Consider the following 25967-nt stretch of genomic DNA (forward strand, 5'->3'; position numbering starts at 1 on the left):
CACAGGAAGTCTAGACTGGAACCCAGGACTCAACGATAATTACTAGATGATGTTGCCGCCCGTGGAATGCAGACAGCAATGAAAACTTAAATATACTCCCGACTCCAGTCCAGAATCCTTCCAGGACAGAATCATAGAATATCAGGGTTGGAAGGGACCTCAGGAGGTCATCTAGTCCCACCCCCTGCTCAAAGCAGGACCAAGCCCCAACTAAATCATCCCAGCCAGGGCTTTGTCAAGCCTGACCTTAAAAACTTCTAAGGAAGGAGATTCCACCACCTCCCTAGGTAATGCATTCCAGTGTTTCACCACCCTCCTAGTGAAACAGTTTTTCCTAATATGCAACCTAAACCTCCCCCACTGCAACTTGAGACCATTACTCCTTATTCTGTCATCTGCTAACACTGAGAACAGTCTAGATCCATCCTCTTTGGAACCCCCTTTCAGGTAGTTGAAAGCAGCTATCAAATCCCCCCTCATTCTTCTCTTCCACAGACTAAACAATCCCAGTTCCCTCACCCTCTCCTCAGAAGTCATGCGTTCCAGTCCGCTAATCATTTTTGTTGCCCTCCGCTGGACACTTTCCAATTTTTCCACATCCTTCTTGTAGTGGGGGCCCAAAACTGGACTCAGTACTCCAGATGAGGCCTCACCAATGCTGAATAGAGGGGAACGATCACATCATTGCCATGTACACTCCCAGCATTAGTCCAACTCTGCTCCCATTGAAATCAGTGGGTGTTTTAGCACCGTTGGACAATGTAGCTGCTCTGATTTACACCAGCAGAGGATCTAACTCAATGTGAGGGGACAGTTAGATAGTGAGATCTTGCAGGGTGTATAGGTCTGCATACAGCTGTCCGATTCTTAGATAGCTAGCTATCTGCAAAGGAATAGAGTAGCAAGAGGAGGTGGTGCTGCATAAGGGAAGTTGAATCAGAACAGTGCGTTTTTGCACAACTGTGACCCCTGCCCCTGGTTTTCCTTTCCTTCCCCCTGCCCTGGGAGCAGTCAGGATACTTTATACTGGACAATTTCCAACAGCACAACAGTTATACTTGAGTTGCACACGTCAGGCTGAGCTTTGAACCCAGCTTTTGCAATGCAGCTCAAACTCACTCCAACTTGGAAGCGAAGTTGTGATAGGAAACGTAAGCGGTGCTGGCTCATTACAGGGGTTCTTGTGAGATGTAAAAATGCTATTTGATCTGTGTCCACACACACACACACTGTTTTCTGGGTCAGATCTTTGGCTGGTGTAAATCAGAGGAGAGGTCACTTAAATGCACCTATGCTCATTTACATTAGCCTCTAACACAGAATTACCAAGCTAGCCATGAAAATGGTGTAGTGGGGATCCTTTTCCTCTCATTTTTGTTTCTATCACATAATATTCTTCCCCTCTTGGTATTGCCAGTCAGATCCCACAGCTAGATCATTAGCAAGATAAAAGCCTTGGGACAGGCACCAGAGAAGGCACTAAAATTACTCTGCCTGAGGCCTTCATTACAAGTTAACTAACGGTTCATTAAAAAAATTATTAGCACTGTATCTTATCCAATGGGCTAGTAGCCAGGAAAACTACAGCACAGAAGCTATCCAGATGGTACCAAAAAACGTGAATTAAGACAACCAAAAACAGCACAAGAAAAGAGCCAGAAGGCCATTTTCATTGACAGTCACACTGTTCACTAATCTTCTATATTGGTCACTACATTTTTGTGGTATCTCCAGAGGTCTAATTATGTCCAGGTTGCCCAATAAACTGATATATTCTGCCTGGTCAATATAGATTAAAACTAAAACTAAAGTCCTTTACCCACCTTCTATTTTGTTCAGAATGCAGGACTCCCGGAAGGCCTGGGGATAAACAATGCTCGAGATATAGGGGTCAGTTCCTCAGCTAGTGCAAACCAGCATAGCTCCGCTGACATCAATGGAGCTCTGTCAATTTACACCAAGGGAGGATCAGGGCTTATATAGGTTTTGCATAAGAAGGAGAAATAGGGCTAGAGATGAATGGATGGAACAGCACTATTGGCCATGCTGCAGCCCTCTATTTACAGGAGTAGTTCTGCTTAAGTCAGTCACATAAGGTCTAGAGCAGGTATTCTCAGCCTTCTCCATGGAAGGATCCCCCTCAAAATCTAGCAATATGTGCTGGGCACCTGTTTTAAACTGCAGGGTGAGAACCTAGGGGCTAGAGGAGCAGGTTCTGTATGACTGGACCCGATGCAGAATGCATGAAGTGGGAGAATCTCAACTACAGAGAATTTCCTGGCTTCATCAGCACTCTTGCCATCACTGAGACGGCCAGAAAAAGCTAAGGTTCGGTTGACCTCACTTCGTTTGGTTTTAAGTACTGTAGAATGGGATAAACTCAGTCCTGAAGTAAATGAGTGAAGTCCCATGGCCTTCATGGATTTATCCCCTGCTTATGTTGGAGCTCACTTGGGTCTTCTACAACACATTGAAGCAGATGCTTTAGGGACACAGTTTCCATTTCCACTAGTGAACATGACTGGCCCCCTCTCTCTCATAAGTCAGCATTTCTAATAAGATTCAGGCCTGGCCATTTGGCAGCTTCTTGACATTTACAAGGGTCATACAACTGATCAGGCTACTTTCCACCCCCAGTCTACATAACTCATCTCATGCTGACTTTGCAATTCACACTTCATCAAGGTCAGATCCATCATGACAGTACTGCGCACCACAGCTCCAAAGAAAGGGTTCTCCTATCCCCACTGGCAGAGATACCCAGGCAAAAGCCCTGGAGGGAACTCCAGAGTAGTTCTTGCTCTAGAAACCACTGGAGTTACAGAATAGGGTTAGGCAATACAGGCCCTAGTAAGACGTGATGAACCCTAAAGACCCACACCTGACCTGATTAAGCAGCTGCCTGGAATTCTTACAGTGCCACCCTATCCAGCCACCTAAAAGACACATCTCACGCTTGTGGTATTGAAAATAGCACTGAAAACAGACACTGGCCAAGTGCGCCTCTCCTCCAATGATGGGACACATGGAGACCTATGGATCTGCTACTGCCTCTAGTTAACAGATGAGGGATGAAGTCCTGGCCCCACTGAAGTCAAGGGAAGTTTTGTGAGTGACTTTAATGGGATCAGGACTTCCTCCCTGGCCATGCAGCTGAAGCTCATGCTTTTAGATCCAGAGGCCCCAGGTTCAGTCCTGACAGACAGCCTGATCGGCAGGTGAAGCACCACCGCAAGCGATACCATGGTCACTGCACAAATGGTCAGCCAAGATGGGCTCCACCTCTGTGCTGCAGGGGTCTGTCTTTTCTCACGAGTGGGTGGGCTTGGATATTGTCGTACTCGGTATGCTGGCCCACAAGTTCACACTCTTCTGACTTCGGTTCTGAATCTACAAGGTGCTGAGCGCCCTCAGTTCCCACTGACCAGGTCACCTCAACACCTTGCAGGATTGGGTCCTTTCAGAGGCCTAAAATCAGACTGTCATATTAACATGGACATTTTTACAAGATTACATCCTGGACCAGTGTGTCTTGCGCTCTCTCTCTTCTGAGTCTGGTGGGTTACGAGGCTGCAACTTAGGCAATGGCTCAAACTTACTGTCTGCCTTCGCCTGTATGTGAAGTTCTTCCATAGCAGCAATCCCAGCTGTGTCCAGAAAGCCATCTTCCTTCAGCAAGCCCCAGAAGCTCCCCGGTGCAGCAGCAGCAGGGACCACTGTGGCTGGGCATTCACTGGAGAGGAAACAGTAAGTTACAAACAGAAAGCAAACGAACAAGTCTCACGTTCTAATCTCACTTACACTCCCGCACCCCTGCTGACTCCAGTGCTGCTGCCAGATTGTTCCATCCTACCCACACCCAACCCTGTGGCTAGCCATGGGTGCAAACGAGTGCGGACTTTGATGCATAGCATCGCCTCCCTAAGGGTTCCAAGACTAAACCCACCATCCCCAGGAGGGCCATTCCCCTGCTTCCTGCCCATCAAATCTGAAAGCAAAAAACAACCATGAGACAAAGCTCTAGTTACTTACAGCTGCTTTGGAGAACCTCATTTCAGGTTAAACCCTACAGAGATCTTGTAAAATGGCTTTGTGTGTTCCCCTCCACATGGTTTTTTTTTTATAATGGTGAAAAACCAGCCATTTGGATGGGAGTGCCGCTATTTTAAAAGCTTCAGCCTCTGTCAGCAGCATCGCTCGCAAAAGGCAGCACCAGAAGTGCCCATAGTGGGGGGAACATTGGGTCAGTCAAACATTTCTCCATACGGCACACAACAGGCATGTCAGGGTATAGGCAATAGCAAATGCAGCTACGCTTGTGGGCGAGTAGAAAAGTATCTCTTCCCAATCTTGCTAGGGAGGTTTAGTTACATGCTTGCTAAGATGCCACTGATGCATCTTCCTCAACACGAGAGGTCTGATCAACCAATGCTCTGCACCTTGCAGAGTCATTCACAGCAGTACTGAGTGTAAAATGCTCCCAAATCAATATAGCAATTGTGAGCATGGTGCATTCTGACCTGGTAGCATGTCACACTCACTTTGCACTGGGATAAGGTGACTACACAAGGGGCAGGATAACAATCAGATCCCTAGTATTTATTTTGCTGTCAATTTCTGACTAGTACAATATGTTAATAGGGTGGACTTTCTACGGTATCAAAGCTTTAACTGGTTATTTAAACACACTGAGCTACAGCTACCCCTACTTGATATTACTTACATGGAGAACACACACATGCCTTTGATAATCACCTGACAAACCAGTGCCTCAGCACTGAGATTCTAAATTGCATTCCTGCTTGCAAAGCGCAGTGAAAGCATTCCCAAAATTTATCAGCAAGATATGAACATAAACTTGGGTGAAATTCTCTGGCCTGTGTTATACAGGAGGTCAGACTAAATCATCATAATCTGGCCTTTAAAAATCTGAATCTATGAATGTCCAGACCAATCAGTTCTTTTTAATGTTGAAGACTAAACATAGTTATCAAAGCTGCACATCACAGTGACCTCCAGATTAAAACCAGGATGAGAAAGGTGACATTGTCTCATAATGTAACTACCAAAACCAAACTGCTGTTATACCAAATCCCTAGGGTGACCACCGTGTTGTAGGACAACAGTGCTGCTTAACACTAGCAAATGAGCAGGAGAACAAGAGAAGAGGCTCCCTATAACCACCACCAAACATGGATCTAAGAAGTGATCAATCTCATCCCATAGTCACCTCAGTATATTGTCAGGATAGGTCCATTTACATCACTGGATTCTCCAGGATCTAGAAGCGTTCTTTATCCACAGCTGCCCCTCTCCACAGTCAAAATGCCTCGGTGCTCTGTGCAAAGGAAATGCCTCACTCTAGATTCCCTCTCGTTGGACAACTCCGCCTGGGACGTTCCAGCCGCACATACATCTGGTGCGTGGCACTCCGAGACATGCTAAAAACGAGGTGCTGACAGGCTCTGCAGAACATCCAAAGGGAAAAATCTGGCCTCTGACGACGAGGTCAAAGGACAAGCTTTGGCCTCCAAGGACTCCCCTCAAACACCTCCCACCAACAGCATGCTCACTTTCCTGCTTGATAACAGAGCCACGTGGCAACCTCTCTGTGACGTATCCACGTGAAATATTTCAAATGGCAACAAAACATAACCCAGAAAAGAAACTAAGAAGGAACATTACCATCCCCTCTACCCACTCATCGCTGCTCATGCTGCAGGGTATCCGAAAGCATTTTCTTTACAAGCCTCTGTGAGCAAACAGACATGGATTCTCTGTGATCACTAACAGTACAAAGATGACTCGTGAAATGTCCCAGCAACTACATAGAACTCTTGTTTTTCCAAGCATTTGCCACACAGTCACTGTCCCTGGGCCATGAATCCATGATTCCCCCTTTCCTAATTCCCATTGTAGTACAGCAAAAAGGATTCATCCCTTCCTTGCATAGGGCCTAATCTTGCACCCATTAAGCAAACAAAAGTTTACAACTAAGCTTACCCCAGATTCGTTTGCTCCAGTACTCAGTTCAACAGAGGCAGTATGGAAATTCAAGCAGTAATTTATGGGATGCTTCTGCTGAGAACTAATCACTAGATAGTTGGGATAATCCACTTCAGTGGAAAACCAGAGGCCTGGAATGGGAGCAGGATGTCCCACACGACAACAGGCAAATCCCATGCCCAACTGTCCAAAGCCCAGCACTTGGAATCTGGAGGCAAAACAGCAAGAACTGACTTTATTAGGAGCAAGAGATTTAATCAGCTGAGTGTAACTGGACAGTGGGAAGTCTGGGCCAAAAATCCATAGGATGGACAAAGCCAGGACTTCCCAGATAAACTAGAGGGTGCTACATGTGTTATTCCAAACTGTACACACCTGTTCACATCCACCTCTCAGCCATCTACAACTACTAATCCGATGACTATATACAGAGACATCCTGAGTATCTGTCAGACATCAACAGAGATTGGGCAAAACACTTCTGTGCATGCCTAAAGCTGGCTCTGATTTTAACTGACTTGAGAGGCTGACAGAGCTTGTTCATTTGTGACATAATCTAGGTAGCTCCCCAAATTCACTACTAATGCATCAGAAAATTCTAGTGGGTAAGAATCTCTTCAGAATGACCCCCCTTAGCCTCCTTCAGATATTTCAGACATTTGTTTTTCCAGCGGTCAAAGGACAAGAATTAAACCACCACCTATGGGAAGATCCTTGCTATAGCAGACACCAATAGGTCAGCTAGAGTTGAAAGTCCATCAGCATTTCCACCCTAACCTATTTTGATGGGTTTTCAGCACAGCTGTAAAAATCCAGTCCAACTTGCAATGGAGAAGTGCAATGCTACAACAGAGTTCAGCCAGTTTCAGCAGGGACTTTGTGCCTTCCCCTTTCAAGTAACATTTTGTGAGCCATTAGTACATACCATGAACCCTAAAAGTACTAAATGCAGGAGTGGAGGCATGCGAGTAAACTTTTGTTCTAAGCATTCACTACTATAGGCTAAATTCTCTCGGTGTAAACTGAGGCCACCCTATTGAAGTCAAGGGATAGCCACACATTTACACCAACAGAGAATTTGGTCCTTTCAATCTATGGCATAATTTGTTTTTAATATATCCCATATTCTCCAACAAGACAGCAAGACATCCCTTTACTATGGCAGATGGTGCTGTCTGGAGTGAGCTTTATTGTCTACCGCTGTCCTGCATACACCTCACCACAATGCATAGAGCTTACTATTGCAAGTAATCCAGCTATTCCCACGTGCAAGAACCAACAGGAACAGGCCAGCAGAAAAGATTCTGTGATGTATCTGCATAACCTTCATTTTCATACCCACTTAAGAGACATGAGCTCAATTGCCAGCTCTGTCACAAGCTCCCTGGATGTCCTTGGGCAAGTCACTTCTCTTTCAGTTCCCTCAATGAGACATCAGGATAATAATTCTTCCTTTGGTTGTCTTGCCTATTTAGGATTGTAAAACCTTCAGGACAAACACTGTCTCTTACTAAGTGGCTGTACGGCACCTAGCATAATTGCAGTTGGAGCCTTTAGGTCCTACCAGAATTCAAATAAAAAGAACTGATTGCTACTTGGAGCATGGAACTGGGCTGTGACTGCATTCTGGAGCCGTGTTATTTCTGCGCAGAGTGGTCTCTGCACAGAGCTCCGTCACATTAGCAGATACAAGGGAGGGCTGAGAACAATCTAAAGTCTCTGCTAAAGAACAAGCAAGAGCAGATCTAACGGTCAGGAGGCCCCTTTGCATTTGATCACAGGAAAACACAAGAAGACTCTTGATCCAGAACCAACTGTGGTGTGGGAGGTTATTCTCTATCCTCAAAGAAACGAGTGTGTATTGGATTTTATGCGAATAATTTGGCAGAGAATACTCTGCCTAAGCTCATGCACAACTCCATGGGTTTGGCTGTGCACATCACTATTTTGATACCTAGCCGAAGGGAGGATGAGAAGACAGCTCTCTGGCCACTTGTCTGTACAGGGTGCAGTCTGCCCTGCCAGCAATTGGCTGAATATCATCCACATGCACCGAAAAAATCCACAGGAGGGAGCCAGGTGAGAGAAATTTGTAAGTTTCCCCCTCACAGCATCCCCCAGATCATTCCATTGGGTGTGGGGGTGTTAACCCCCCCAATCACCAAATTAGTGAGTGGTTCATGTCACAGCTCCAGGCAACTGCACTTGTATTCTCCCTCTGTGGCCTGCCCAGGACACCGTAGGCTCCCAGCTCCTCATTCATCACTAACTCTTGGGTAGAGACCCATGTTTCCAGGCTGCCCAGCTCCCTGCCTACACTGATATTTGCAGCAAGCCATCGTGCCTAAACTAGTGTCTGCATGTTGCTTTCCCTCCAGACTCTATGAACAATTCAATGGCCCACAGTTATAAGTTACTACACAGCCCTTTCTAACAAGCAAGCATGCTTATTCTTAAGATGAAAGCATTCAAGAAAAATACATTAAAAACTATAAAAATCCTACATGCATGCTAAAAAGCTTATCAGAGAGCACCCTAACTTCAGCCTCGGACTCTGGTACCTGTTCTGACACTAGATCTTCCAAACTCATATCTTCCAAACTCACAACAGGGTTCTCTCTGTGGTTACAAGTTCATAACTGTTTCAGATTAAGAAACAGAACCCTGACAGGGCAGCTCAGCTGATTTCTTTAGAGAGAAATCACCCTTGAAGTGCCAGATGAGAATGGACTTTTGGAACCAAAAAAAGTGGTTTGCCTGGGGAATGGCTAAGGGACAGTGAATGCAAATACCCCTCCTGCAGTTATGCACAACCCCATCTTTCTGTAGCTTAATAAACTCAAAAGGTCTCCAAAGAATATTGCAGGAAATTGCCAAATCTGTCACAGTGCAGCCGACAGAACCAATGGATCTCAGACAGACAATCTGCATGGGCCCAGAGCAGTCTGTCAAATGCCTCTGCTCTGGCTCAGGGGCCATATAGCCCTCTCAGATGCTTATTTAGCACAGGTCTAATGCAACTGTACGGTCAGGGCTCCCTTTATGCCTTAACTCTCCATAGGGAAAGTTCTATTACCTGAATAGAGGGGTAGGGACTGCATATAAGAAAATGCAGCCTGATGCCAGCTGTTACCCTTTCACTGTTATCCATGCCCTTTCCCCAGTTTGTTCCCTATACCTGTCTGTTGAGTGGCTCTCCAACCCTACAGAGGGACAGGAGAGATTTCAGAGCAGAGGCCCCCCATCTGCACATGCCACCTGAGGGATGATCCAGCAGTGCAGCGGAAATCATTAATTTTAGCAATAAACTATCACAATGGACCATCTTTGCCATAAGAGCTGCAGGCGCATTGACAGCAAAAGGTGTGCTTCTCTTCACCCTTTATTATTGGCACAACACTCCTGCACTGCTCTGAATCAGTGTTCCAAAGTGCCTCTAAGCCAGTCGGACAGGATTCCCCAACACCGGACCCAGTCTGAACAGAAAGCTGCATTTTACAGATTGAGAATTTAAACAGAGAAAAAAGCTGCAGTGGCAGAGAATCCACCCCTGCCTCTCTTCCCTCCCCCTTCCATTCCTGGTGCCTGTACTCAGCAAACATACAACAGCCTTCAAAAGATCTATCTGCAAACAGTGCAGCTGTTTGCTCTAGGACAGGGAAAGACCTTTCCTCTAGAAAATAAATCACTATTTAGACAGGAAACATAGCAAACTAATCAAATCCCAGGGGATCCAGATGTTTCAGAATACTGATAATGGGCTACCGAGCCTTTAACCTACAGGCCACCAGCCCTGGTCAGCTGTGACCAACAGCGGTTACCAGCTGATGAGAGTTCAGTGGCCCATGTTAAATAACTTCAGTGGCCTCAGTCCAGTGGTTAGCGGGCAAGAATCCACACCACAAACATAACCACTACAGCTGGCAGCTCTCCAGAGGCCAAGGACTGAGGGGCCATGGAGACTGACATGGTTGCACCAGGACAAGTTTGAAGCACGCTGGCTGGACAGCGTGGGCTTGCACTGCCACTGCCAGTGCTGTCCCTGATGACAGCCGCCTGAGTTATCTATTCAGCCTCTGGCATGAGCAGTGAGGACCAAACGCAGAGCCCATTGAAATCAATGGTTGGCTTCATAGGCTTTGGATCAGGTTCCAGAATGAATCTTATCAAACCAAACCAGAGTAGCCATAAAAACAATTCAAGAGCTGGAGAAAATGCCTTGCAGGGAGAGATTTAAAGAGCTCAGCCTGTTTAGCTTATTAAGAAGATTGAGAAGTGACTTCACTACAATGTACAAGTACCTTCTCCTGGGGAGAAGATACTGAGGGTTAAGGGGCTCTTCAATCTAGCAGGCAAAGGCACAAGAAATCAATGGCTGAAAGCTCAAGCCAGATAAAAGTGTGTGCTTTATTTCCAATTTGAATTTAACCATGATAGTGATTAACCACTAGAACAAGCTACCAAGGGAAACAGTCGAGTCTCCATCTCTGATGCCTTTCTGGAAGTTATGCTTTAGCTAAACACAAGTTACTGGGTTCAACATAAGGGTAATTGGGTGAAATTTAATGGCCTGTCAGATACCGGACTAAATGAACTAATGGTCCCTTCTGGCTTTAAATTCTGACTCAATGCATAAAATGTCTTATTTACTTTCCTTTAAGCAATTCCAGGTTGCATTTGATAAATAATCACAACAAATCCTGTATCTTGCCAGGGGGTTAGACTAGATGACCCTTGTGGTCCCTTCTAACCCTGCGATTCTATGATTAGCTTTGCAAAGCCCTTACTTGTAGTATTGTGGTAATGCTAGAGCTCCCCACCCAGTGTGCCAGGTGCTCTACACACAAATAGAGAGAGACCATCCCTGCCATGAAGGGTTAACACTCTGAATAAAGTAGCCAAAGAAAGTGCTATTATCCCTATTTTGCAGATGGAGAACTGAGGCACAGAGAGATTAAGGCCTCAAGCCTCAAAAGTGTTTAGGTGTTTAACTCCTACTGGAGTCCATAGGAGTTAGGTGCCTAAATACTTCTGGAGATCTGGGCGTAAGTGACTTTTCCAAGGTCACATAAGGCACCTGCCAGAGACCTGGGAATTATATGCAGCTCTCCTAAATCACAGTCTTCAACCTTAGCCATCTGCCTGCAAGCTCTTCAAATTAGACTTCAAATTCCAGCTTCTCCCAGCACAATGGGATATAGAGGGTAGCTTCCAACAAGTAACATAGCAATGTGCAGAAATCTGGAGAAAAGCTTATATTAAAACTAACAATTACAGTAAACTCTCCAACTTTAATTGGACTGGTGGACTTGAACAGAACTCAGTCTCAAGTTGTCTGCTTTAAGTCAAGTGAGAAAGGACAGCTGACAGCATGTGTACACAAGGTAAGCTCTCATTTGTACTGGTGCTAAAATAGTAATGAATTCCATAGCAAAGGTGTTTGTAAAATTCTTTGGGTCAACGAATACAGAGAGCTCTGAATGGTAGTATCTATTATGTGCTCAATAACAGCTCACACAAAGACTTGGAAACTCTTGAAGAACTTTCTGAAGTGTGCAGCTGTCAACTGGATTGGGCACTGGGGTTCTCCAAAACCTCTCTCTAGAAGTGCCACAGAATTGTCAATTTCCACCTGGAGGGCCAGTGGAGATGGGGAGTCAGGACCCGGTTTGACAAGTCAGTCAAACAAAGGTACTTTGATGGCAATATAAAAAAAAAAAAAAAAAAAAAGATACTTGGTGCTTTTAAAACATCTTTCCTCTAATGAATTTGAGTCAAGTTACAGAGAGTTGTTAAAGCATCACTAGCCTTATTTTACAAGGTGGGAAACCGAGACACAGAAGTTAAGTGACTTACCCAGGATCACCCATTAAACCAGAGGCAGAGCTGGGAATACAATCAACAGACCCCCCCAATTCTCAGTCTCCTGGTCTAAATGCTAGAAAGCACTGCAGCACGCTGAAGTAGCATAACAGTATCAGCTGTAGATAAAACGAGGAGTCCTTGTGGCACCTTAGAGACTAACAAATTTATCTGGGCATAAGCTTTTATGGGCTAAAACCCACTTCATCAGATGCATGGAGTGGAAAATACAGTAGGAAGATGATACATATTTTAACAGTAGGGGGAAATAAGCATGGGGAAATTAGTTTTTAGTTTTGTAGTGACCCATCCACTCCCAGTCTTCATTCAAGCCTAATTTGATGGTGTCCAGTTTGCAAATTAATTCCAGTTCTGCAGTTTCTCATTGGAGTCTGTTTTTGAAGTTTTTGGTTGAATTGCCACTTTTAAGTCTGTTATTGAGTGACCAGGAATTACAACAGTCAAAAACCAGTAGGAGACCTCCCTGATGTCAGATTTGTGTCCATTTATTCTTTTGCAAAGAGAATGTCTGGTTTGGCCAATGTACATGGCAGAAGGGCATTGCTGGTACATGGCGGCATATATCACATTGGTAGATGTGCAGGTGAACAAGCCTGTGATGGTGTGGCTGATGTGGTTAGGTCCTATGAAGGTGTCCCTTGAATAGATGTGGACCGAGTTGGCAACGGACTTTGTTGCAAGGATAGGTTCCTGGGTTAGTGTTTTTGTTGTGTGGTGTGTAGTTGCTGGTGAGTATTTGCTTCAGGTTGGGGGGGGCTGTCTGTAAGCGAGGGCTGTCCTGTCTCCCAAGGTCTGAGAGTGAGGGATCATCTTTCAGGATAGATTGTAGATCCTTGATGCACTGGAGAGGTTTTAGTTGGGGGCTGTAGGTGATGGCTAGCCACATTCTGTTACTTTCTTTGTTGGGCCTGTCCTGTAATAGGTGACTTCTGGGTACTCTTCTGGCTGTCAATCTGTTTCTTCACTTCAGCAGGCGGATACTGTAGTTTTAAGAATGCTTGATAGAGATCTTGTAGGTGTTAGTCTCTGTCTGAGGGATTGGAGCAAATGCGGTTGTATCTTTGAGCTTGGCTGTAGACAATGGATCATGTGGTGTGGTCTGGATGAAAGCTGGAGGCATGTAGGTAAAGACTGGGAGTGGATGGGTCACTACAAAAAACTAATTTCCCCATGCTAATTTCTCCCTTCTGTTACTCACACCTTCTTGTGAACTGTCTGAAATGAGCCACCCTGATTACCACTACAAAAGTGATTTTTTGTCCTATTGATAATAGCCCACTTTAATTGAATTGTCTCCTTAGAACTGGCCTCCACCCTCCCACTGGGAAAGGCAACTCCCATCTTTTCATGTACTGTTGTACACATCTTCCTATGGTATTTTCCACTCCATGCATCTGATGAAGTGGGTTTTTAGCCCACAAAAGCTTATGCCCAAATAGATGTGTTAGTCTCTAAGGTGCCACAAGGACTCCTCATTGGTTTTGCTGATACAGACTAACACGGCTGCCCCACTGAAAGCTGTACATAAGAGCTGTGAACCTACAACCCTCTAGCTGCGGCACACGACTGCTATCAACTGAACCCTACAGTCACTGGAAAACAGCTCTTTCAGAATTCCCAAACACTAGCTTCTATATCGCTCAGGGTTTCCAATTAGGCAAACCCATCCCCCATTTCCTATACAGCCTTAAAACTTCAGTCTGCAAGAGCTCCTCCAGCTGAAATCACTGGTTTATATTTGCAGCTCTCCTTTTTGCAGCGCAACCAGGGAACTGCTGACTCAGCAGGCAATAGGGAAGCATTTAATCACACAATAATTACTCTTGGTTGATAGTTATGGGCAAGATCCTCAGCTAGTTTACATCATTTCATGTCAGCTAACAATCTGGCCCTACGTGTGTTAAACAGATCCAAGTCTTGTTCTCTAACACTTAATAATAAAAACAAATTCATGTTTTAACCAAGACTAAAGTGATTTGCCTGCCATCTAAATAAATGAAAGCAGCTTGAAATTGGCTGTAGACTACTAAAAAAGGAAAGATAAAGCTTTGTGCTCACCTGCAGTGTGTATGGTAATTTTCTTTATCCCCAACTCTTACCAGTTGGGAAGTTTACAACGTGAAGCACAGTGACAAAATTATAAGAAGTTACTTAAATAATTTCAGTTCACATAGTGATTCAGTCTCTCTGGTCTAAACAAAACTCTTTGGCTTGATGCCCATATCACTTTAAATAGGATCCCTTCAGGATACATATGCCCAGTGAAAATGAGTGAGGGCCACGAGGGGAGGGGGAATGTAGTGAGCAGGGGGCAGGGCCTCAAGGAAGGGGCAGGGCTAGGGTGTTCGGTTTTGTGCGATTAGAAAGTTGGCAGCCCTAACCACTGGGTTACTAGTACCTCCAGGTCTTCTTTTGAGGATGCCCTTATTGCTATATAGCAGTTTCTCACCTTTTCCTTTTGGGATCTTCCTGCTGACATGGCACATCAGTGGGTTGAGGGCTGACCCCTGGTGCCATCTGACTTCCCCTTCAAAGGGACTTGCAGTTCCAAAAACATGCTCAGCATACTCTTAGGTAATCCTTATAGAGCAGTCACTGACATTATTAAATCCTCAGACACTCCATATTTCCTCAGCACTGGTGTAAGCATTCTCCTGTCCACTGTATCATATGCCTTTTCTAGGTCTGTAGAATCCCAAATACAGTCCTGGTGGTACTTAGACACTTCTCTCTCTCATGTGCCGAATTACAAACAAGGGATCTGTGGTTCCTCATCTTTTCCTAAAACCCAACTGTTCTTATTCAAGGAGGGGTTCCACCACCCTCCTAGTCCTGACATCCAAGGTGTATTCAGTAGCTTTACCTCATGTGCCAGTACCTCTATCCCTCAATAGTTTCCAGTCATTGATGCTTCCTTTTTTGTATACAGGCATCAGGATAGACTTGCAATCTTTGGGAATTTTCTTGTCTCGCCATATGGCTTTAACCACTCTGTTCATCCATTTTGTGCCTCTCTTGCCCAAGGCTTTCACCAGATCCAGCATCATAGCTCTCTGCCTTACTAGGCTTCATTATCTGGACTGCAGGTCTCATCTATTCCTCCATTAGGTCAGGCTCAGGCACCACACTAGGATCACATGTTGGCAACTCTGCCAACGATTTGCCTCATTTAAAAAAGACTATCAAAGGATTGTTTCCACCTTTCCTTCACTTATTCATCATTTACACGTGTTTACAATACCATCCTCCATCTGTTTGCCTCATTTTTGCAGTGATACAGATCTTTTTGCAAGTCAGCTGTGGGTAGTTTACACACTCAGCGTACAGGAAATCTAGGACATTCTCTTGGGCCTTCACTGCCTGTTGGCAGCTCACTTTGCTTCTTTGTATTTGCTTTCACTAGCACTCAACAGGTTCATTCCTTTCTCTTTAAGTACTATCTTCTTGTTTCAGTTGCTATCTGCACATCAGTCCACCACTGCTCCTCTCCCGCTTGGTTTTCTCCATCTGCATCATCCACAAACCTCTGCGCCACAATCCATGTTCTTTGGTGGTAGTTCCACTCTTCAGCCAATGCCAAATCTTTTTCCGGATACTTCACTCCACTGGTGAAAACAAATGCAGCTCCAATGGGATCGAAGGAGTTGCACTTGCATACATCATTGAACTTAAAATATTACACCCCAAATGAAATTCGTTAATCATGCACATTCCTAAAGCCACTAGAAAGACAAACTGGCTGAGATATTGAAGCTCTCTTATTATAAACTAAAGTCCCTGGCTGTCCTAAACTAAAAGGCCAAAATCTAGTTTATTCTCTGTGCCAGGTAAACACAGGAAAAGCGAGGTTCCAATCTGCCAAGAGACAAAATCAAATAAGATAGTCAATTAATCAGTCAGTGTCCAAAGATCCAGAGCCCATATTAGCTGAAAGTCTCTTTACTGTCAATGAATGTGCTAGCCTCTGTAGCAGGATCTGAAAAGAGTAGTACACATCCTACTGAAACCAGAATTGAAGAACTTGGGCTCTGCTCAGCCTTGATCTCACAGTAACTCTGTTATAAAAGAGCCAATATATCATCCACAAAAATTGCACAATCCTGATAAAAATTGACTTCTGCAACTGATGGTGCACATTCAGACTGCAGTATTAGGTGCAGGCTTCACCCACTGAAGTTCAAACATCAGTCATTTTTGTTTTGGGCTTTGCTCTCTGGGACCAATATGCCACAAACTATCCTATGTCAACTGCAGTAACTAGCGGCAAACATCGTTTTTTGGTGAAGAGGGAATTCTTTAGTGGTGTTTTTGGGATTCACCAACACTATCAATAATTTGTCAGTTACATTTGTGGGGATAAATTCTGCTCTTAAGCAAACCACACAATTCCATTTAAGTCAGTCCACGAGCATGGGTGTCACCATGGATAAGAATCACTGAACTCACCAAGAGTAAGGGACCAAGAAATGGTTCCAGAGCAATGGAAAAGTGGCATCAGTGTCACAATAGCAAAGCCACTAAGGGACCGTAAGTGGCAAGGGGCTACACTCCTTTCTCCTTGCAGTATCCTCTTAAGCAGGATAGGGGAAGTGGCTGAGACAAAACTAGAGGGAAGAGCAGTCTAGATTGACCCAGAAGATCCCGTATCGACCAGATTTCTCTCTTAAGAATGGTTTCAGAGTAACAGCCGTGTTAGTCTGTATTCGCAAAAAGAAAAGGAGTACTTGTGGCACCTTAGAGACTAACCAATTTATTTGAGCATAAGCTTTCGTGAGCTACAGCTCACTTCATCGGATGCATACTGTGGCAAGTGTAGAAGATCTTTGATGCTTTGGGTGTATAAAAGATCTTCTGTACTTTCCACAGTATGCATCCGATGAAGTGAGCTGTAGCTCACGAAAGCTTATGCTCAAATAAATTGGTTAGTCTAAGGAGCCACAAGTACTCCTTTTCTTTTTCCTCTTAAGAATGATCTTGGAAAAGAGCATCCAATGGCAAAAAGCCACTTATCATAAACTTCACAGATGTCAAGAAAGCATTCAACATTGCACTTCACTCTGGAACATCCTGAAGTGCAGTGGTATGTCAACAAAACCAGTTCTCATCCAGGCTTTCTATCAAGGTGCAGCTCACACAGTTGAAGTAAACTGCGTCCGGCTTGAGTGAACAGTTCAAAAGACACTGGCATAAACCATGTATTCTCTCACCTCTACCGTCTGGCACTGGTATTGACTTCATTATGAGAAACAAAAGTGTAGACAAATACAACAGTCATCACATGGCCCAACAACAGGGCACTAAGAACATCTGCCATAACAGGTGTGCCACTGGGCAGCTGGAGGAACATGCAAAAGGCTCCAACAGAAAGAATCCCTCCATTAAACAAGACCCAGACAGGGAAAACTTATGGGACTTAACAGAGGGCCTACTAAAAGTAGCCCAGGATAGACAGGGATGGCGGAGTTTTGTTCAAGCCCTAAGCTACATCTCATGGCTCAGGAAGGATTCAGATTCAGAACAGAGCAGAATTTTCTCCATTAACTTTAAAGACTAAACACTGGCTCAGGACAATTTGTTTTACTTACAATACATAAAATTCCTCTTATATAGAATACATGATATAACCTTGTTTTTCTAATACACACTTCAATTTTTGGAGTTTAGGGTTTTATTTTCACACACAAAATATATAGAGAGGTAAAAAGACCAAGTTTGGTCAATTAAAAACCAATGTTGCTTCAATATTGCTTTCTTTTTGAACTACACAATTCTGTGCCTATGCAGAAGGACTGTGAGGTTCAAAAGGGAGGGAAACCCAGCACAGAATACCAGTATAAACTACCAGATGGAGGAGAAAGAAAGACAGAAAACTGGCTTCAAAAATGAAAATACACATAAAGGTCAAGCATTTCCAAATTGTTAAGAAGGAGGCTGTTTGTTTTAACAGAAAAATAGGCTCCATCCATTTTAAATACTGAGAGCAAGATATCCTTAGTTGGTTGAGTTGGCAACGCTCCAATGAAGTCAAAGGAGCTAACCTGGTCTGTATCTGCTGAGGATCTGGCCTGTGTGTGTCTGGGTACTGCAATAAATCCAGACCGTATCATGTGTGACCGGGATTGAGGAGAAGGATCTAGAATGTAGCACTAGTGAAATGACAACATGAACCTGGGATGGAGGCTCTGGAAAAAGAACAAAGAGGACAGGAAATGAAAGGGGCGGAAAGGCTTCAGGGACAGTAAGAGATAGTCTGATGGAATGGGAAGACATCAAAAGAAGAGGAGGTGGTGTCCATCCCCTGTAAGCAAACAGGGATTAAAGGTAAAACCCTGACTCCACTGAAGTCAATGGAAAAAACCCCTAGACAGCAAGAATTGCGAACACAGTTTAATGGGGCAAATAATAATTAAAAACACACTGTATTTAAAAAGGAAGACAATTGGTCAACAGGAAGGGAAACATTTTTCTTGCAAAGAAACAGTTTTGAGACACTTCTTTTTTAGGTTAAAAAGGCAGAGTTATGTAATTACAGGACACGGTCAGTTCTGTTAGTGGTCACTTTGACCTTTTAGAGCTACCTGTTGAAGGCCACGCAGAAGCTGGTTGACAATCAGGCCTTAGTTTGTGCCCCCACAAACAGATGGGCCGAAGCTACTGCTCCCACAACAAATGGTAGGTAGGGGTGGGAGTTTGGGCCTAACTGCTCCCACTGAAATCAACTGGGTGAAACTCTTGACTTCAGTGATAGCAGAGCTAGGCCAAGGCTGAGAGCTTTGGAAAATTCCATGCGAGCAGTTTATTAGTATTTGCATCCACAGATACAGATGCAGCTTTGTGCAGGCACAGAATGTACCTGCAAGAGCAGAGTTCCTTTTGGAAAACTCGGGCCTTACACTCAGCAAGAGGACATGGACACAAAGATCTCCCCAACCGCTGTCCTCAAGGAGATACACCCCTCCTTCCCCCACTGAGACACGAAGCTCCCCCAATTCTGAGAAACACTGCGCTCTCATGTGTGTCTGGCACAGTGTCAGCTCTTAACTTTAATATTATTTGTATTGTGACAGCCAGAAGCCCCAACTGAGCTCCCCATCATGCTAAGCACTGCACATATCAGCGGGTGGGATTGAACCTGGGACCTCTGGAACTTAGTGCATGAGCCTCTACTGCATAAACTAAAAGCCAACTGGCTGTTAGCGAAGGCTGTAAACCAGACTCACTCTCTCTAAATCAGCGCTCACCAACAAGTCAATTGCAATCTCCGGTGGTACAATGTGGCTGCCGCTAAGGCAGGCTCCCTGCCTACCCTGGCCCCACACCACTCCCGGAAGTGGCCAGCCCGACCCTGGGGGTAGGGCTCTCCCTCCGTGCACTGCTCCTGCCTGCAAGCACTGCCCCTGCAGCTCCCATTGGCCGGGAGCGTTGTGGGGGTGCTGCTTGCAGAGAGGGGCAGAGCCCAGAGCCATGTGACCCCCAACCCCAGCTAAAGCTGTAGAGCAAACTCATACTCTTAGTGATCTCAGTGCCAAAAGAGGGGACAGAACACCAAAACCAAGAAGTGTGTGGGTTATACACACAGTAAGACAGTTCCTGCCCCAAAAACCTTATAGTTTAATTAAACTATAAACTGCCAGGACTGTTAATTAGTACAAAATTTAGTGAGAGGTTTTTGGGGTGATACTCCACAAGTTATTTCACCTGGGACAAATGATCATCTGAGGGTAATAACTTTTGGTCACTTACAAATCTTTTCTAGGGCACCACTAACTTGGTGTCTCAGTTAGACAAGAAAACCAGATTTCCTTTGAAATGCTCTCTGGACTCTGGTCAGAGGCCTGGGCTTTGTTTGATTATTCCCAAAGAATATACCTTTTGGTCTAGCCCAAACTGGTACAGTCTTTGAACTACTCTTTTTTTTTCTGTCTAATGCCAACTGTTCCCTAATGAAGTTAACAGAATGCAAAATGGTCCTTTATTGGATTTAGCTAGCATTCTTCTAAGCAGCACTCCCACAGAAAATAACTAACGGGCATAAGAAGTCAGCTTGAATGTGGATATTTATCCTGTTTAAACTACAGGCTCTGATGTTCATTCCTATTGTAATCTTTAATCAACTGCTCAGAAGAATAAAGTGCTCTGAGTGTTCTTTATTAGTCCATGATGTTAGGCCGTTTTGTCAGAAAAAGTGCATCAACAGTTTTCCATCCTACTCTGCCTCAGTCCTTGAGACAAGATCACAGGTCTTCATCCAATGACAAATGCTTTAAAAAAAAGGCAGAATTAGCCTTTATAAAACCTACCCATAACAGAACACAGAGAAAAAAAGTCTATTAACATATTCCATCAATAACCAGGACATGGTGACATTAACATTCTTTTAATATCCTGCATTTTCAGAGGACTTACTGTGTGACAGAGAAAAGTCGACTGAAGTTCAGAAGTATGGCTAAAGTCTGGAATGTATTTTTAATACTATCGCTCTCTTTTGCAGGATCAATAATACATATCGAATGTATATTCTTAACATTCTGCAACTACATACATGCTGGGTATCTACACACAAAAATAGATTACAATAAAATGCAAGTTCCACAGTCAAAGTCTCAGCGGATGTAAGCTGGCAGAGCTCCGCTGAAGTCGATGGAGCTCTTCCAGTTTACACCAAGAGAAAATTTGGTCCCTAGCAGCACCACAAAAAGTAAGAAAATCTGGATGGAGGTAAAGTAAAAGATTAGGACTGATTCTGCTCTCACTCACACCAAGATAAATCAAAAATAACACAGTCGATGTCAATGAAGTTACATGGAGTTTGATCAGTCATGCCCTTTGTGCCTAGCTCCTCATTTAGGAGTGAAGTTCCAACCCTGTGCCAGTTATTAATGAAACATGAAAATTAAAGCACATCTGTTTTCTACTGTGACTAGTGTTTGGTTGTACATAGGACCCACTGCTGTACAGTGTATGCTGTGCTGTCTGGGTTTTAGTATTTTAATTTATTAACGTGGCCAGATTTTCAAGAAAGCTCAGTTTCCATTTAGGCCCCAGTTCAACAAAGCACTTAAGCACACACTGGCTTACCCGATTCACCCCACCTGAGAATCCACCCTAAATGTTTCCCTGAGGTTAACACATTTTGTATTTAGGTTAAAACTATATTTTGTGTCTTTAATTTTTTATTTTTATTTCTGTTTTTAAGATCATCGAAAACAAGAATTTGGAAATGTTCATTTGCATTTTTATGCATTATCTGTGCTAGAACCAAAAGGAATTTTTGGTGAAAAAATATCAGTGGTTTTCAAGTTGCAACTTGAATCTTGTTGCTTTATTTTGACACTTTTTTAAAAAAAAATTTACACTCCGTGGAAAGCAAACATCAGTGTTTATAAGAGGCTGATAATAGGTTATAGTGTACCAATTTAGGGTAATCAGCTATAATGTAGAAACAAAGGATGTAACACTCCCTTAAAGTTTCCGTCACTCACAAGGTAGTACTGGGACAGATCTTGATCTCGTATGCACCTGGAGTAATTCCACTGACTTTAATGGACTGACCCTGCTGTAGCGGAGCTCAGATTCTGACCCATCAGGCTTTCACATATCACAGTGGAGGAATAAATGCAGGGAGCATGAACTATGTACCCCACAAGAGCACCTAAAGAGGGTGAACGACGCTGTCCAGAAGACTAGAAAGCCCGTCCCTCGCCTTGCTATTCTGCCCCGACACGCTCCGGCGCGAAACGCCCCGGGGCGCTGCGCCCTGGACCCGGGCCGGGGACCCCGCCAAACGCCCCGGGGCGCTGCGCCCTGGACCCGGGCCGGGGACCCCGCCAAACGCCCCGGGGCGCTGCGCCCTGGACACGGGCCGGGGACCCCGCCAAACGCCCCGGGGCGCTGCGCCCTGGACACGGGCCGGGGACCCCGCCAAACGCCCCGGGGCGCTGCGCCCTGGACACGGGCCGGGGACCCCGCCAAACGCCCCGGGGCGCTGCGCCCTGGACCCGGGCCGGGGACCCCGCCAAACGCCCCGGGGCGCTCGCCAAACGCCCCGGGGCGCTGCGCCCTGGACACGGGCCGGGGACCCCGCTCCAGGCTGCGTCTCCATCCCCCCCTCTCTTTCGCGGGAGCCCTTCCGTCTCTCTTCTCGCACGGACCCGCGCTGCCTCGGGCGGGACGCTCGCCCGCCAGAGCCCCGCGCCTCCCTCCCGGGCCAGGGGCCGGTCCCCCGGCGAGAGCCGCCTGGGCAGCCCGGCCGGGACGCGGCCGCCCCGGGTTCGGTCGCGGGGGAAGCGGCGCTGGCAGGCCCGGGTTACTCGCGGTCAGCGCGAGCGGATGGGCCCGGGCTCCCCCCTGCCCGGCTCGGCGGCCCCCGCGGAGGTCCCGGGCCGGCGCGGCGAGCCGGGGCTCGAGCTGGCGAGCCGGGGGCTAGCGCGGGAGCGATGCCCACCCGGGGCACTTCGCTTCAGGGAGCAGAAGCGAGCAGACGCCTGGAAAGACACGGGCGAGGGAGAGCCGGGGAAAGGGGCAAGCCCCGTGTCCCGTGGGGCCCAGGGCAGACGGGGGCTGCCCCAGAAGGAGCGGGGGGGGGGCAGAGAGAGGCGACCCCGCAAACAAAGCTCTAGAGGCGCCTCTCCAGGTGCAGCCCAGCCTGGAGACCCCCACACAGTCCTGGCGGAGACCCCCCCCCGTCTCTCCAGGAATCGCCCCCAGGGCAGCAAGCGCCAGCCGAGCCCTACCTGGCTGCCCCCCGCCCCGAGCCGCGCGGCCGCCCCGCCGCTGTCCCGCTCGCCGCTGCCGCAGAGCCGGGGACTCGAACCCGCGGCTCCTTTTATAGCTGGCCCCAGCCGCGCCGCGAGGTTATTGTCGGTCAAACGCGGCTCCCGCCTGCGGCTGTTTATGTCGGGCCGTCACTCACGCGCGGCACGTGGAGACCCGGCCCGCCTCTTAAAAGGGCGATGCGCGCCACCGGCGGGCCCAGGCCCCGCCGCCTCCAGCGCAGCTGGGCACCCGGGGGGGGCTCGAGCCACCAGCTGCCGCTGCAGCAGCGCTACCGGGCGAGCGGCAAGTCACCCCGGCTGCAGCCCCGCCCCGCCCGCGGGTGCGTGGCCTCCTAGCATGCCCGGAGTAGCTGGCCAGCAGTGGGGAGTCCCCCTGGTTATCAGGGGTTCTCCACCCCACACGCCAGAGGGTTTCAAAGGGTCCCCTGATGGCTCCTGTGCCCGGGGGCCAGCTGGACTCTCCGCCCTGCTCCGGGCATTGCAACCTCTGGGGGCCCAGCCACCAGCACCGACTTCCTGATTTCCCTGGGGGTGCTCAGCCCCCACTTGCCCACAGCACCGCCCCCACTCCACTCCTTCCCCCAAGGACCCACCCTCCCCGCCCCAGCTACACCCCCACCTTGCCTCTTCCCACCACCTTCCCCCCCTCCCCCAAGCGCACCCTTCCCCGCCTCTTCCTGCCCCCTTTCCCCCCAGGGCCTGCTGTTGAACAGCTGCTCGGCGGGAGGCATGGGGGGCGGGGGGGAGCTGAGCGGCAGGGCCCTATTTGTTTTCCATGGCTGCTCCAGCCCGGGACCACTCACCAAGTTAGCGCCTATGGTCCCCGCGCCACTCAGGCTTGGCCCAGCCGTCAGGACGAGGAGAGCCTGGGTTGGCCAAACCTGACAGACGGGCACTGCGAGCCCATGAGCCAGGTCACAACTCTGCTCAGACGGGGGAGGCCAAACCTGAGCAGCCCTGCAACTCCAGAGGTGGCAATGCCTGGAGCAGAGAGCCGGGCCCAGCCAGCCCCACAGCGCAGGAGCTGCCACCTGGGGTGAATGCCCAGCAGAGCCCAACCCTCCTGGGATGCAGGACCTGACTGAAACCACCCCAGGACCCTCCACCCCCAGACTATTTACTAGGTCATAACAGTCTATAAACATTTACAAATCGGTCCTGTGCCCAAAAAGCAGGGCTGGCCTTACCATGAGGCAAACTGAGGCAGCCGCCTCAGGTGCAAGGGGGGGGGTGCCACTAGGACCCAGAGTTTCAAAGTTTTGGCCCAAGCGAGGGGGCACGGGGGCATCATTTGAGCTCCCCTCCTCAGGTGCCAAAATACTGTGGGCCAGCCCTATCGGACAGGTTGAGAATCACTGTTCTAGCAAAGGGTCTAGGCCTCACTGGGTGAGTTTCTCTCGCTGGGCTCTGTTATGGTGGTCAAAATGACCCCTTCTGCCTTAAAATCCATCTCTATTCCCTCTCCTCCATGAACAAGGCAAGGGATAACAGCCAGCAAAAGGTGCAGTTACTCTGGATATCTGTGTGTGTCTTACAGGAGTTGTGAGCAGAGCTGGAGGGAGGAATGATGGGGGGGGGGGGGCTTTTAATATATTTCTTTGTGAGCAAATGAGCCACTGGTATCCATGGGATCTTAATATTAATTGGGCTTATTCAGGCACCTGCCAGTTGTTTTATAAAGTCTGTAAACTTGGATGTTTTATAAAGCTGAGTATGAATGGTTATTTATCCAAACATTCATGCCAGAAGTTAGTTGATGGAAGGAGGGTCTGAATGAATTCTCCCCTGACAGCTAGCTGGTCGGGGGAGAGACTGCAGGAGCAAACTGTATTTACCTGAACACAATCCTACTCTGCTTAGATATCCAGCAGATAGAGTGATGTTGCTCAAAGTAATCAAGGTTGGCTGGTGTTGGGTTACAAACAGTGATGAGCTGCCAAAATCTTAACAATGGTTCCCTCCTTACCCCACGAGGGGGTTGTTGCTCACCCCTGCACCCCGGGACTCCTGTCCCATCCAACCCCCCCGCGTTCCTTGATGCCCCCCCCCAGGACCCCTGCCCCATCCACCCCTGTCCTCTGACTGCCCCCAGAACTGGGCAGGAGGGTCTCGTGGGCCACTGCAGTGGGTGCCCACCCCACCCCTAAGAGCCAGAGGGACCTGCCGGGGCGCGAGGTGGGGAGTCCCAGAGGTGCTTACCTGGGGCAGCTCCCAGGAAGCAGCCGGCAGGTCCCTCTGGCTCCTAGGGGCGGGGAAGCGTAGCTCAGGGTGGGGCAGGGGGAGCGGCCACTCCCCCACGGATCACATCAAAAGTGGAGCCTTAGGCTCCGGGGCTGGAGCACCCATGGGGAAAATTTGGTGGGTGCAGAGCACCCACCAGCAGCTCCCCACCCTGCACCCGGCCCCAGCTCACCTCACTGCCAGCCCGCTCTGCTTCTCCGCCGCCCCCCGCCCCGGCTTCCCACAAATCAGCTGTTCGCGCGGGAAGCCTGGGAGGGCTGAGAAGCAGGCGGCGGCTTCCCGCTCAGGCCGAGGGTGGCGGAGGTGAGCTGGGGCGGGGAGCAGTTCCCCTGTGCGCCCCCCTGGGTTACCTGCTGCGGCGCAGGTGGTCCTTCTTCCGCCCCCCCTCCCCAGCTCACCTCCGCCTCCCTGGGCCTGAGCGGGAAGCCGTGACCTGGTTCTCAGCCCGCCCTGGCTTCCCGCGCGAACAGCTGATTCATGGGAAGCCTGGGGGGGCGGAGAAGCAGAGCGGGGTGGCGCGTTCAAGGGAGGAGGCGGAGGTGGAGCGGAGGTGAGCTGGGGCCGGGAGTGGGGCGGGGAGCTGCTGGTGGGTGCTCTGCACCTACCAAATTTTCCCCTTGGGTGCTCCAGGGCTGGAGCACCCATGGAGTCGGCGCCTAAGGCGCCACTTTTGGCTGGTTAAATTTAGAAGCCCTTTTAGAACCGGTTCTCCCTCATGGAACAACCGGTTCTAAAAAGGCTTCTAAATTTAACAACCGGTTCTAGCAAACCGGTGCGAACTGGCTCCAGCTCACCACTGGTTACAAATCATTTTAGTACTGAATGCAGGGGTAGTGAAATGCTGTTATTAATGTTGTTGTCATTATTATATGAATAAAGGGAAGCAGAACTGTGCGTAACCTGTCCCAAACTAGGTGGTCACCCTCAGCTGAAAGGGCCTCATTAAGCCAGGGGCTCCAATGCCAGAGAAAGTAAAGGGAGGGGAGACAGGTATCCCAGTCAGAAGGTGTGGACTGTTCACAAGGGTGCTGGTCTGGTTTAACCTGTTCTTTCCCACTGTTC

At 47.8% G+C, this 25967-nt stretch overlaps 1 protein-coding gene across 6 annotated transcripts in view; it reads right to left on the reverse strand.

Annotated features, from left to right (window-relative positions):
* Positions 1-22760, reverse strand: part of ABCA1 (ATP binding cassette subfamily A member 1) — a 136074-nt gene extending 113314 nt beyond the window's left edge. For 3 of the 6 annotated variants that reach the window (XM_043547633.1, XM_037902329.2, XM_037902323.2), the window contains exons 1-3: positions 22623-22750; positions 5231-5465; positions 3600-3733 (exon numbers count right to left, since the gene is read on the reverse strand). In XM_043547633.1, the coding sequence (XP_043403568.1) occupies positions 3600-3665 (66 nt within the window). In that variant the 5' untranslated portion in view covers positions 3666-3733; positions 5231-5465; positions 22623-22750. Of the gene's footprint in view, positions 1-3599; positions 3734-5230; positions 5466-6003; positions 11706-22622 lie in introns of those variants that run through there. The other 3 variants (XM_037902328.2, XM_037902325.2, XM_037902324.2) reach the window with 2 other exon arrangements.
* Between the last annotated feature and the right edge of the window lie 3207 nt (positions 22761-25967).

Source organism: Chelonia mydas, chromosome 5 (genome assembly GCF_015237465.2).
Source record: "Chelonia mydas isolate rCheMyd1 chromosome 5, rCheMyd1.pri.v2, whole genome shotgun sequence".
Lineage (NCBI taxonomy): Eukaryota > Metazoa > Chordata > Testudines > Cheloniidae > Chelonia > Chelonia mydas.